At 39.4% G+C, this 13,276-nt stretch overlaps 1 protein-coding gene across 3 annotated transcripts in view; it reads right to left on the minus strand.

Annotated features, from left to right (window-relative positions):
- EPG5 (ectopic P-granules autophagy protein 5 homolog) overlaps window positions 1-13,276 on the minus strand; it is a 136,006-nt gene that overhangs the window by 37,104 nt on the left and 85,626 nt on the right. For all 3 annotated transcript variants that reach the window (XR_004055685.1, XM_030925972.1, XM_030925971.1), the window contains exons 28-34: window positions 11,455-11,597; window positions 9,386-9,542; window positions 6,239-6,433; window positions 3,923-4,136; window positions 1,763-1,911; window positions 746-947; window positions 108-180 (exon numbers count right to left, since the gene is read on the minus strand). Coding sequence is in view for 2 of the 3 variants with exons in the window: in XM_030925972.1 (XP_030781832.1) it covers window positions 108-180; window positions 746-947; window positions 1,763-1,911; window positions 3,923-4,136; window positions 6,239-6,433; window positions 9,386-9,542; window positions 11,455-11,597 (1,133 nt within the window). In the remaining variant the exon portion in view is untranslated. The remainder of the gene's footprint in view (window positions 1-107; window positions 181-745; window positions 948-1,762; window positions 1,912-3,922; window positions 4,137-6,238; window positions 6,434-9,385; window positions 9,543-11,454; window positions 11,598-13,276) is intronic.

Here is a 13,276-nt window from a genome sequence, read left to right on the forward strand (position 1 = left end):
TTACACTAAAAAATTAAATCTGTGAACTCATCACTTCTACCGAATACCATTCAGAATTTTAAGTCTACAAATGTCAAAGGAATTTGAATATCTGAAAACCTATTTACCTTTCATTGTCCTCTACAACCAGGATCCATGGCTTAAAGAGCTGAATGATTACTGAATGTAGGCATTTCAGCACTAAAAAGTTTTAGATACAAAAAAACAAACAAGGTCATCATTTGTCATTTGTCAATATCACTGCTCACATTATACAGAAAAATCTACCACTTATTATCTGTAGACTCATAAACCTATGTTAATATAGAAACAACATGCTTAGTATAACTAAGTATATTTATGTTTTCACTGACTACACTGGAATTTCTCTGAATTGAAGAATTTGTATTACAATATAATATGGATAATTTTATAACATACTTTTAAAAAAGATAAATGTATAAATATTCAGAACGCTTTCCTTAGTAAAACAAATGACAGAAAAGGTAGGAAACTGAAACCTATCTCTTTGTACCCCACCCTGCAAAGGAGGGGCAGAGACAAGCTATAGCAAGCACCCTACATTCACTATGTAATGAATATATCCATTCATATATCATGACACATATATGACACATACATGGGCTCATGCCTGTTCTATATATTTCTACTTTCTCTCCTTGACACTCAATATAAACCTCTTAATGTGCCTACTTAAATCTCTCTTAATGGAAAGTCCAAACACCTAGCTCGACATTGCACTAACCTGTTTTCCTGCTGGCAATTCGGTCTTGGGCCAAACAGGCCATTTCCGAGTCAAACAGCCTTTTCACAAGGTAGCGCAAGAATGTCTTCACATCAGCCATATAAGGACTCCATTTTGAGAATAAACCAAAGCTTTTAAAGTCCATCTTGGATAACCGAAGCTTATAAAAAAAGTCTGAAAGCCACTGTATAGTCTCCATTACCTGGAAGAGACACCTAGTCAAAAAATGCTTACTAAATGTGTACTTTTAGTAAAGTGTTATGACACATTGTGATGACAGCATATGTAGTAGGTCTTTGACTTTATAAGAGAGTTGCAAAAATATAAAATAGCATATGAGAAATAAATCAATGGGTTTCTTTTTTTTTTTTTTTTTGAGGTGGAGTCTCGCTCTGTCACCTAGGAGTGCAGTGGCATGATCTTGGCTCATCACAACCTCTGCCTCCTGGGTTCAAGCGATTCTCCTGCCTCAGCCTCCTGACCATGCCCAGCTCATTTTTGTATTCTTTAGTAGAGACAGAGTTTCACCATGTTTCCCAGGCTGGTCTTGAATCCCTGGCCTCAAGTGATCCACCCACCTTGGCCTCCCAAAGTGCTGGGGTTACAGGCATGAGCCACCGCACCCAGCCAACAATGGGTTTCAAACCTTTTCTAAAGCAGTGGAACCATTATTTCAAATAAATTCTCATGCAAACCCATATCAAACAGAATGGATAAAATCGAGAGCGCCACGGGACACTCCATCATAGAAACCCGAGCAGTGGTCTCAGGGTGGAGGCCAATGGGCTAGGGTGGGCAGGAAAGATCTACAGGGGAGTGCCTGCCCTTGTCTCTCCGACACATGGGCAAGAATTAGACTCAGGGGAATGGAGTGAGCCACCTGGACAAAGGGGACATGAGGGAAGCAAAGCACTTAACAAAAATAACGCACAAAAGTTTTCCAACTGTTTAAAAAATAAATAGCAAGGGAAATAAAAAAGAAATGCACAAACACGTCAGAGACCAAAAGCTACACACCTGCTTGTCTGACAAGAGAGCATCGGAAGAGTTGGGAAGCACGGCGCCCTCGGCGGACGCTGCCCCCTGCTGGCAGCTGGGGGCGCAGCAGCCCAGGGCTCTCAGAGTGGCTTTCCAACACTCGGGGCTCAGCAGCTGCTCCGCGGAGCCTGCAGGCAGGGACAAGAAGAGCAAGTCAGCGGCTTTCCCAAAAGAAATGTTTTAACTTGTAACAAATAATACGAGTACCTTACAAAGTAATAAAAATTAAACCAAAATCCAAAACAAACTCACAGGGGTATCTAGAGTGAGGAGGCCCAAGTAGAGAGAACCTAAGAGAAGAACTGGCTGCCTGCACATATGGTTTTCCTGGTTCCTGGTGACCCCGCTGGGAGTGAGCGCTGCTGAAGCTACACTCAGAGGGGTGGGAGACCTGACCCTCCGACCCTGGCTGGGGAAAGGTGGCAGTGCCACTCTCCTGGCTGGGGGACCACAGCTATCTACGAGTGTGACAGAAACAACAGTGACAGGACAATGGAGACTACGTGCTGAAGGCAACTCAGGGCCTGGGCTCTCTGGAAGGAGTCTCCTACCAGCCCCCAAATTCCCCAAAACCAAGACCCAGAGGCAGCATGGAAGAGCTGGGCAAGTCCAGCAGCCCGTATTCTGAACTAGTTCCAATTCTGGTACTTAATAACTTCCCATCCCACAGGACAGGAGTAATATCTCCTAAAGTACTTTCCATCCAGAGTGAACATGAGAATCAAGTAAGATAACAGGTTCACGGAGCAGGTCTGAGGAGAATGATGGTGAGACCAGCTGCAATATGTCCAGTGTGAGGTACCTGGGGGACAGTGACCAGTCTGTGCCCAGTGGCCACTGGGGTCTGGATCTTAGGACAGCGCCCCAAAATTAAGCTAGCACTGTAGAAATCACATATGCCTAGAAGACGGCAGTGACATCAGGGAAAACAATGGGCTCACCCAGAGGGAATGAATGCAGTAGAAGAGCAAAGGATGCTCCCAAGGCAACATCAACATGGTAGCCAGGGAGGAGAAAGAAACCAGGAGGCAGCAGCTCATGACATCTGAGAGGTATCGTATTGTTATTCTTAAGTCTGAATTACTTATCTTGGTAAGAATAAATTTCCTACTAAATTCAAGTCAATAGTGGTCTAGTATAAATGGTTTACAATCTCTTTAAAAGATTTCAGGGGAAAATCCACAACACACACCATATCAAACTTGAAAAGCTTAGAGCAAAAATTAGCTATGCACATATTCATTGAAATTTGTAGAAATGAATTTCCCTTCCAACATTCTCCACCCACCCTGCAACCTACCTCTGTAGGAAACAATGAAAGCTTGAAGTGTTCTGAAAATGAGAGACTACACATTTCAGGGCCCTTTGGGTAACCCAATACACTGGATCATTAACTTATCCATTAAACAATTTCTATTATGTAACACAAAAATTTGGTATAAAGCAAAATTTCTTTTTCTACTACAAATATAAACGGTATGAAGTTTGCATGAAAAAAGTAAATACTATCTCATTTATCAAATTTTAATAAAATTACTGCCTAGTAAAACTCCAAAAATAAAAAAGCCTAGCCTATTTATTTCTCCTCTAAGCTTTAAAACTGCCATGGAAAATTGTACGAAGAGGGCAACAGAAGTGGCAGGAATGTGGAGATTGTAATGCTGCTCTTTCCCTTGGTAAATATAAATAAAGTCTATCATTATATATGGATAAAATTAATTTGCAAAAAACAAGAGTAAAAAAATTAGAAAGGAAAAACTCCCAAAATGTCATAAGGCACAACCTCCCTGCTTTGCCAGATCTGTCATCTGCAGAGTAAGCTGGTCCTTCCCCACCCCACTTCAAGACAGCTGAAAAGTCAAGCCAAAGAAGTAGTTGCATGACTGTGGACTCCACCAAATTCTAGGTGCTGCCTTGCCCAAATTAGAGCCCATTCTCACGTTGAGAACAATAACTGGCCATATTTACAGTAACAATTTTTTGGGCCTTGTTCATCAAGCCCTTTAGATGACAATTAGTGATTCTAAACTCCTATACTGGTATTACTTTCATACCTTTGAATGACATCTGCAAAATGAAAACTGTGATATTGAATATTCACTAAGATCTAGTTAGTTACAATTAAATGAAGACACTTACTTTGCATCAGCAGCCTGAGAATGTCACTGTACTGGTCAGGAAACTGGTAGAGAAGAAGATAAGTCCAGTGCTTACAGAAAAGATTAAATGGCATCAAAATATCCTCATCTGGTTCAAGGCCCCAGGCAGTAAGTGCCAAGTGAATGGACTCCAGAAGCCTGGTACGATCAGACAGAGGAGGTTTAGTGGTGCTTAACCATTGTTTAAGATCGAACTAAAAAGAAAAAGAAACAAAAAGCCATTTTATTTACACTAGAAAAATAGTTTAAGAGGACAAAAATCTGTGTAAATTTGAAGGCCAAAAATTACCCAGCATTTTATAAAAATTGAAACTAAAATGTATAAACAGGTACATAAAAGATTCAACCCGAGGAAGCTAATTGCAAAATAAATAAATAAATAATAAAAAAAGAAGTACATAAAAGAATACAAAAAGTTCATTAATTGGGCCAGGTGCGGTGGCTCACACCTATAATCTCGGCACTTTGGGAGGCCGAGGCAGGCAGATCGCCTGATATCAGGAGATCAAGACCAACCTGACCAACATGGAGAAACCTCGTCTCTACCAAAAACACAAAATTCGCCAGGCATGGTGGTGCATGCCTGTAATCCCGGCTATTCAGGAGGCTAAGACAGGCTATCCCGGAGTTTTGCTTGAACCTGGGAAGCGGAGGTTGCAGTGAGCCAAGATTGCGCCATTGCACTCCAGCCTGGGCAACAAAAGCAAAACTCCGTCTCAAAAAAAAAAAAAAAAAAAGTAGTTCACTAATTGGTGCCATTATGCATCTATTTCTATGTTACTATCTAGAATCTCAGAGGCAGAGTTTTCTTAGTTCTGTGTGCTTTTCTTGCAATTTAAAAATCTTACTGATGATTCATTATTGGCTTATAATTTTATACTGTTCCTCAGAGACTCATATATTTCTGTCTTATAATAAGTTTCCTCTCCAAGACCTGGATCAGAACTTCGTAGCTCTCCTTCACTGGTGACAGTGCCACAAATGAGCAGCCACTTTATGAAACTGTCTCAATTTAACAGCCATGTTTCTGGGTCTGCATCAGTTACCTATCTCAGTTAATAAAATTCAGACTGTTGATATTCCCTTCCAAAATCCCAAACTATAAAACATGTTCTCCTCCATTATAGGCTGAGATCAATCTCTAGGCCCTAAAATTGTCAAGGATTTTTGTCTTTTTTTTTTTCACAACAGATCTCACTCCATCACCCAGGCTGGAGTGCAGTGGTGCAGTCACAGCTCACTGCAGCCTCAACCCCCAGGGCATAAGCAATTCACCCACCTCAGCCTCCCAAGTAGCTGGGCGTACCACTAGCTTGGTTTTTTTTTTTTTTTTTTTTTTTTTGTAGAGACAGGGTCTCTGTTTTGGCAAGACTGGTCTCAAACTCCTACACTCAAGCAATCTTCATGCCTTGGCCTCCCAAAGTGCTGGGATTACACACATGAGCCACCGTACCTGACCAAAACTGCCAAGGTTTTGTTGATTCATAGATGTAAGAGAAATACAAGTGTAAAGTAGTTAAGACTCTGAAATTCTCAACTGGTTAAGTAAACTCATTACCTAGATCTAATAGTTAATATTCTAATGTTATATTTTAATATTAATAAATACGAAATCTAATAATATTAACAGTTAATATTCAGAATGAGATCAAAGGCACTTTGCTTAGATCCAGCTTATTCTAAATATGAGACTAATAAAACTTTTGTCAAACACAATTTAGGCATAAATTCAAAATAAATTTTAAAAAAGGATGTACTAAACTACTAATATGAATATTTTCAAAACTATATTAAGTTTTAAAAAGGGATGGGAATTAGGTCCTCTTTACACGAAGTGGAACAAGACTACCCTATACAACAGGGGTCCCCAAGCCCCACCTCCTGTCAGATCAGCCATGGCATTAGATCCTCATAGAAGCACAAACTCTATTGTGACCTGTGCATGTGAAGGATATAGGTTGCATGCTCCATCTAATGCCTGATGATCTGAGGTGGAACCATTTCATCCCAAAACCATCCCCCCTACTCCAGTCCCTGGAAAAACTGTATTCCATAAAACCGGTCCCTGGTGCCAAAAAGGTTGGAGACCACTGCTATACAACACAACCAATGCTCCACCCCTCTAAGAAGCAGCTGTGGGGTCAGACTGCTTGAAGCTTATGCAAACTGTGAAAAAGGCCTCTCAGCCTCTGCTGTACCTGGAAACAAAACTTCAGAGGTCCTTTTATTTCTGTGGAGTAGGAAGCGACAATCATTGCTGTTTCAGCAATATGGTGAGGATGGAATTACATCTTACCTTGGTTAGCAGCATGAAAATCATATCACTGTTGTCCTCACTTAGAAACTTGACCACTTTCTCATACAGCTGTATGAACTCCGCAGGCGCAGCATTGGGAGTAAAGAAAGGAGACAGCAGGGAGCAGAGCCTGCTGTTCTTCAGAATGGTCTCAAGTACTTTTCTGCACTCTGATTTAGTGCCACTGATAAACACCTTGGAAAAATAAAAAGGAAAAATGTCACCAGATTCTTCCCTTACAACCTTTATTTAAGCAAGCAAATTTTTAAGGGGCACCAAATAAGGTGAATCGAATTTTTTTCTAAATGAAAATCGGAAACAATCAAAAGACAGCTAAAATCAACATAGATAAGCCTATTGCTTCCAATGTCAGTAATATTAGAAATTCTGAAGAATCCATAAATCTGATTTGGACAAGCCACATATAGAAAATGCTGAGTTAGGCAGGGTGCAGTGGCTCATGCCTGTAATCCCAACACTTTGGGAGGCTGAGGCGGGTGGATCACCTGAGGGCAGGAGCTCCAGACCAGCCTGACCAACATAGTGAAACCCCATCTCTACTAAAACTACAAAAATTAGCCAGGTGTGGTGGTGGGCACCTGTAATCCCAGCTACTTGGGGGGCTGAGGCAGGAGAATTGCTTGAACCTGGGAGGTGGTGGTTGCAGTGAGCTGACATTGTGCCATCACACTCCAGCCTGGGCAACTCCACAGCCAGACTCCATCTCAATAAAAAATAAAATAAATAAAATAAAATAAATAAAATGAGTTAACAGTACTACAAGATTTTTAAGAGATTAACATATTGCGATACTTTGAATCCACAAACGTGCAATGTCCCCACCATGATTACTACAGTACCCAACATGGTGCTGCATTACGTCAGGAAAACAAAACTTCCAGGTTATAGATTTTAGTGAGAGGTGTATTTAATACCTCTCAAAAACTAACTTTCATAATAATATATAATCAAGATGACATCATCTTGTTTTAACTTGGTTCTAATATTTAAAAGTACTAGAATATAAGCAAAAATTGAAACAATTTCACCTGCAGGAAGGCTTTCATATGGTTGACCAAAGGCAAAAATAATAAAAGAACAAGACTGACAGGCTTGAATATATTAAAATTTTAACTTCTATAAGATAAAAAATAATCATAAAATTAAAGAAAAAAATGACAAACTAAAAAAATGTATTTATAACACATTCCAGATGCCAGGTTAATAGTGTGAGGAGCTCTTTCAAAGCAATCAAAAAACAAGAAACTCCAACAGAAAATGTACAAAGGACCATAATCAGCAATTCACAAAAGTATATATAAATGGCCAATAAACATATGAAAAGGCATATAACTTAACAAGTACTTAAAGAGGAACAAATTAAAATAATAATGAAATACCACTCCCTTATCAGGTTAGCAAAACTTAAAAAGAAGGAGAATTCCTAATGTTGGTTATGGTATGAAGAATAACAAACTCAAACACTGCAATGATAGCATAAATAGGTGCAAACTTCCCAGGGAAGGCAGTGTAACTATATCAAGTATGATGTAAAAAGTCAAATATACAATGTGTATCAAATTCCTTTGACACAGCAATCATACCTCTAAGAAATTATCCTAAAGAAAATAGTCTGATAAGTTCACAAAGAATATTTACCTCACTCTTATTGTAGCAAAACAATCTACCTAAATATCTGTCCATCAAACACTAGCTCAACACACTGTAATAAATCTGTATCAAGGAACACTACACAGACATGCAACGTCATGATATAAGTCTGCATTTATTAACATGAAATAATGTCTAAAAGATGTGTTTAAATGAAAAAGGAGGTTACAAAATAGCATAAGCCCATTTTAAGTGCCTATCCATATCTATATATCTCTATATATGTAGAAATGAAATATCACGTTTACAAATAGAAACACATATACAAGACAAACTATAATGAAATGTTAGCTATGTCATCAGTATCTCCAGGTAGTTAGGATTATAAGAAATTTTTCTTCTTCATACTTTCTATACTGTCTGCATTGCTTATAATAAGCACACATTAATTTTTTTTTTTTGAGATGGAGTTTTGCTCGTTGCCTAGGCTGGAGTGCAACAGCATGATCTTGGCTCACTGCAACCTCCGCCTCCCAGGTTCAAGAGATTCTCCTGCCTCAGTCTCCTGAGTAGCTGGGATTATAGGCATGTACCACCACACCCAGTTAAATTTTTGTATTTTTAGTAGAGGCAGGGTTTCTCCATGTTGGTCAGGCTGATCTCGAACTCCCAACCTCAGGTGATCTGCCTGCCTCAGCCTCCCAAAGTGCTGGGATTACAAGTGGAGCCACTGCGCCCGGCCAGCACACTTTAATTTTATGATCAGGATAAAAAACTTCCTACAAAAAAATCGATGATAATACCTGTTCAGCATTACTTCCTTATAAACATCCAATAAATAAGTACTCATTCAATTGAATTTGGGTGACAGTACATGGTTAATTAGTGTTTACATATTTCAAACAAGAGGTTTTCGTTTCTTTTATGAAACATTTCATAAATCTGCATGATTACCCTTGCCCTTGTTAAATATCCATCTATGTAACTGTAAGCCAAATAAATAAATAAACAAATAAATGTTGACCAAGGCTAGCAACCGGGACACAGCAGTGGAGAGGTGGGGCAAGCACTGAGTGTTGTCAGAAGCCCTGGGATTCAGTCTCAGCTCCACACTCACCAACTGAATTCTTTAGGCCAGTCACTTAATCTTCTAGAACCTAGTTTTCTCATCTTTAAGATGGGAATCTCAATCACACAGATTCCCCATGAGGATGAAATAAACAAACTGGAAAGTATTTTTATAAACAATGAAGAGCTTTAGTAATGTTATTGTTAAGAACACCAAAGATATATGACAAATTCTGATGTCTCCCCAGACTTTCAAATACGAATAATTTAATCTCCCTTGTATGAGAAGCAAAATTCTATACCAACAGTTCTAATTATATCCTGAGAAGCCTACAACTCCAAGAGGCTTCTGACTTGGGTAAGACTCTGAACCTGTAATGTAAGTCTGAAGTCAATGCTGACTATCTCTAATGAAGACACTGCAGAGACTCATTATCTGATCAAGGCAAAAGGTACAAATAGCCTTACCTGTCCCAAGATCTCAATGCATGAAGTAAAGAACTGCCTTGTTGGGGGATGACGCTGCGTCTCATCGCTGACATAATCCACAATAGTAAAGAAAAGGCTAATGCCAACTTTCTGAATCCCAGGTGTAGGCTGCAACTTGTAGGCATTCACTAAGGCCCTGTGGGAAAATGTGGGTAAGACTGCCGTCTACAGTAAAAGATTCTATACTCACAAGGCCTTCTTTGATACCCTACGTTTCTCAGGCAATATTCTTAAGAATCCTCAGAGCAGTGAGGATTTTTAAAGTGACAAAAATGTCACTTTAAAAATATTTCATGGAGTAAATATATTATCTTCCAATTTTATTGACAACCGATTTTTTTTTTCTTTTTTTTTTATTTTTTATTTTTGGAGACAGAGTCTCATTCTGTCACCCAGGCTGGAATGCAATGGTGTGATCACGGCTCACTGCAACCTCTGCCTCCCGGGTTCGAGTGATTCTCCTGCGTAGCTGGGATCACAGGCACATGCCACCACACCTGGCTAATTTTTGTATTTTTATTTTCTTTTATTTATTTTCTTTTATTATTTATTTATTTATGTATTTATTTATTTTTGACGGAGTCTCACTCTGTCGCCCAGGCTGGAGTGCAACGGCACAATCTCAGCTCACTGCAACATCCACTTCCTGGGTTCAAGCAATTCTAACACCTCAGCCTCCCAAGGAGCTGGGATTACAGAAACCCGCCATCATGCCCGGCTAATTTTTTTGTATTTTTGTAGAGATGGGGTTTTGCCATGTTGGCCAGGCTGGTCTTGAACTCCTGACCTCAGGTGATCTGCCCACCTCAGCCTCCCAAAGTGCTGAGATTACAGGCATGAGCGACTGCACCCAGCCAATTTTTGTATTTTTAGTAGAGACGGGGTTTCACCATGTTGACCAGGCTTGTGTCAAACTCCTGACCTCAAGTGATCCGCCTGCTTTGGCCTCCCAAAGTGCTGGGATTACAGGCATGAGCCACTGCATCTGGCCAATTTCCAATACTTAGTAATGATTTCATATTCTCCTAGGGAAAAAAAATCAGCTATAAGGACTAATTAACATTCTCATCCTTATTAAAAATGTCCATAGTTTGCATGTAATTCATAATTAACTTTTTATATAATCTTTATATAATTTTTTTAAACACAAAACCCTGACTTCTCTACATTTTAAAATCCAAAACACTGACTAAAGTTGAGATAAAGATTTCTGTATAGAATAAGATCCTAGAATAAAGATATCCCTTCCAATTCTCACATCTTTTTGTGTCCCTTTCCCAGTAAAAGAAACATTAACTTCTTGTTTGCCTGGTCTCCTTCTCCTTCCCAGGTGCCCCAGCCCAACACACAAAAGGACTCAATGCTCCCCTCCATACACCATCCTACTCTACTGAGGGGATCAGCTGCTGGAACTAGAATGTGGAGTCAGTCACCTTCAAGTAAAGGCAGAGTCAAGCCCACCTCCCAAGTCATGTCATGGTGGCTTTGGAAAGAAAGAGGACAGTAAGAGTAAGCCACAACGAAAGCCAAAAGAAAACCACAATGGTCAAATGCAAGTTCACAACTACACTTGAGAGCCCTGATTCCCCTAAATAATTGTGCTATGAACTTTGTTCAGTCATCTGAGTTGACAATGATAAGTTCCTGGGTAAATGTGACTTTGATATAAAGCATAAGCACTAAATCTCTCCTCAACTTAATTTCAACGCACTGTATCATCTCACAATTCAGGGGTCAGCAAATTTTTTCCATGTAGGGCCAGATAGTTAATATTTTCTGCTTTATATCTCTGTTACAACCACTCAATCCTGCTGCTGCAGCATAAAAGCCATAGAAATTATAAATAAATGGGGATGGCTGTGTTCCAATAAAACTTTATTTATAAAAATAAGTAGCAGGCCAGATTTGATTCAAAGGCCATAGTTTGCCGATGTCCGTACTAAATTAATCTGTGGGTGCTACAGGGGTGGTGGTGGTATAGTAGCATGTATGATTACTATTCATGATAACAAAACAGTATTTCAAATTATAATGCCCACAAAACTTACGTGATCAAGTTTTCTGCATGTACAGCGGCTTCCACAATATTAAGTGATGGTGGTTTAGCAGCTTCTGCTTGCAACTGCTTCACTTCTTTCCGTAAAACATGAAGCTGTTGGCTTATGGCTTCATTCTTATGCATGCCTTCAAACTAACAAAAATTAAAGTTATCAAAAGACATTTCCCCCCCATGTTTCTAGAACAGATATTTTATTACAAACACAATAGGCATATGACCAAGAGAATATTATTACAACTAATATTATAATTTAACTTAAAACTCTCAGTTGAACTTCAAGGTGATCGAAAAACTTTGTCAAAACACTGTTCAAGAATCTCAGGTTTTCAAGGCTGGGCACAGTGGCTCACGCCTGTAAAGAATCTCAGGTTTTCCATGAAGACTCAAACTTAAATTAAATAAAATTATTGTCTTATAAAAATACCAAAATTTGTATCTCTTTATATGACTGCCTTATAAACTGATAAGATCTTGAATTAATTTATCAATAGTTCAAAGCCTTTTGTAGGATACTATGTCACTTGTGTTTCAACCCCTGAAGTCCTCATCAAAAACAGACTGCATGTCTTCTACCACTGAGGCTTTCCTTGAAGCACAGGAAGCTCTCCTCTGCTGATCATGGCTCCCCAGCCATAGCCCTTCTGTGTGCTCTCAATCCAACACACAAAACACAACTCCAAACATTCGGGCTGCATACACATGTGTGCCTAGCATTAAAAAGATGACACAGATGCTGCTCACAAATGTCATTTTGAAAGGAAGAAAATATAATCATAAAACAAACAACAAAATAAGATAATATATGGGGAAATGCCCAAACCAACTGCATGCCAAGGAAAGAGCAATTGGCTAATTCCTAAATTCATCAACTTAGGTTCCTAGAAGCTGGTCTTTTATGAAATTTTTATTGGTTTTCAGTAAAGGTGTGAAAAGGAGAATTTATTGAGCTTCCTCAAAAAAAAAAAAACTAAATTTTTTTCAACTCAAAAGACTATCCTTTTTTAAGATTAGCCTTTCTTATTTGAGAAGCCATCAACAAACCCTTTCTCTGACTGATCGTGACATACATAACTGGTTTGTTTATGCAATTTTAATGTCATTTTTTGGATGTGGATAGAGGCAGAAAAAAAGAGAAGACATCCTGGGCCCAGACTGCAACACAAACACAGAACTGACATGACAGCTGTGGGGGATGTGGGACAGAGAGACAGGAAGGAGGAGCCCGGCCAGGGTTGCAGGGTGCAGTAAACTCAGACTGGGTAGCTAAAAAAGCCTTCTTAGGGAAGCTTTGAAATGCAGGCCAGGGAGTCTGGACTTACAGGTACAGCTGAAGAGACCAGAACATTTAGAAGGCAAGACTTCCATTTAGAAGGCAAGAGTTCCAAATTCTACATTCTTCCCCAATCACATGGATGAGCAGTAGGGTCTACATTTTTCCTTTACATGTACCTGCCCAAACCCAGTCTTCAGCCATTGCTGCAATGATTAAACGTATCCTTTATAAATAATGTAAATACTTAATTCACAAACTTATTACCTGAGGCTCTTATGTCACTTATGAGGCCCAGGGTTATTATCATCAATTCTGTATAAAAGTTCCTGAAGAGCAGCTGGGCATGGTGGTTCATGCCTGTAATCCCAGCACTTTGGGAGGCTGAAATGGGTGGATCACTTGAGGTCAGGAGTTTGAGACAAGCCTGGCCAACATGGTGAAACCCCGTCTCTACTAAAAATACAAAAATTAGTCGGGTGTGGTGGCAGGCACCTGTAATCCCAACTACTCAGGAGGCTGAGGCAGGAGAATTGCTTGA

The sequence above is a fragment of the Rhinopithecus roxellana genome, chromosome 21, assembly GCF_007565055.1.
Source record: "Rhinopithecus roxellana isolate Shanxi Qingling chromosome 21, ASM756505v1, whole genome shotgun sequence".
NCBI lineage: Eukaryota > Metazoa > Chordata > Mammalia > Primates > Cercopithecidae > Rhinopithecus > Rhinopithecus roxellana.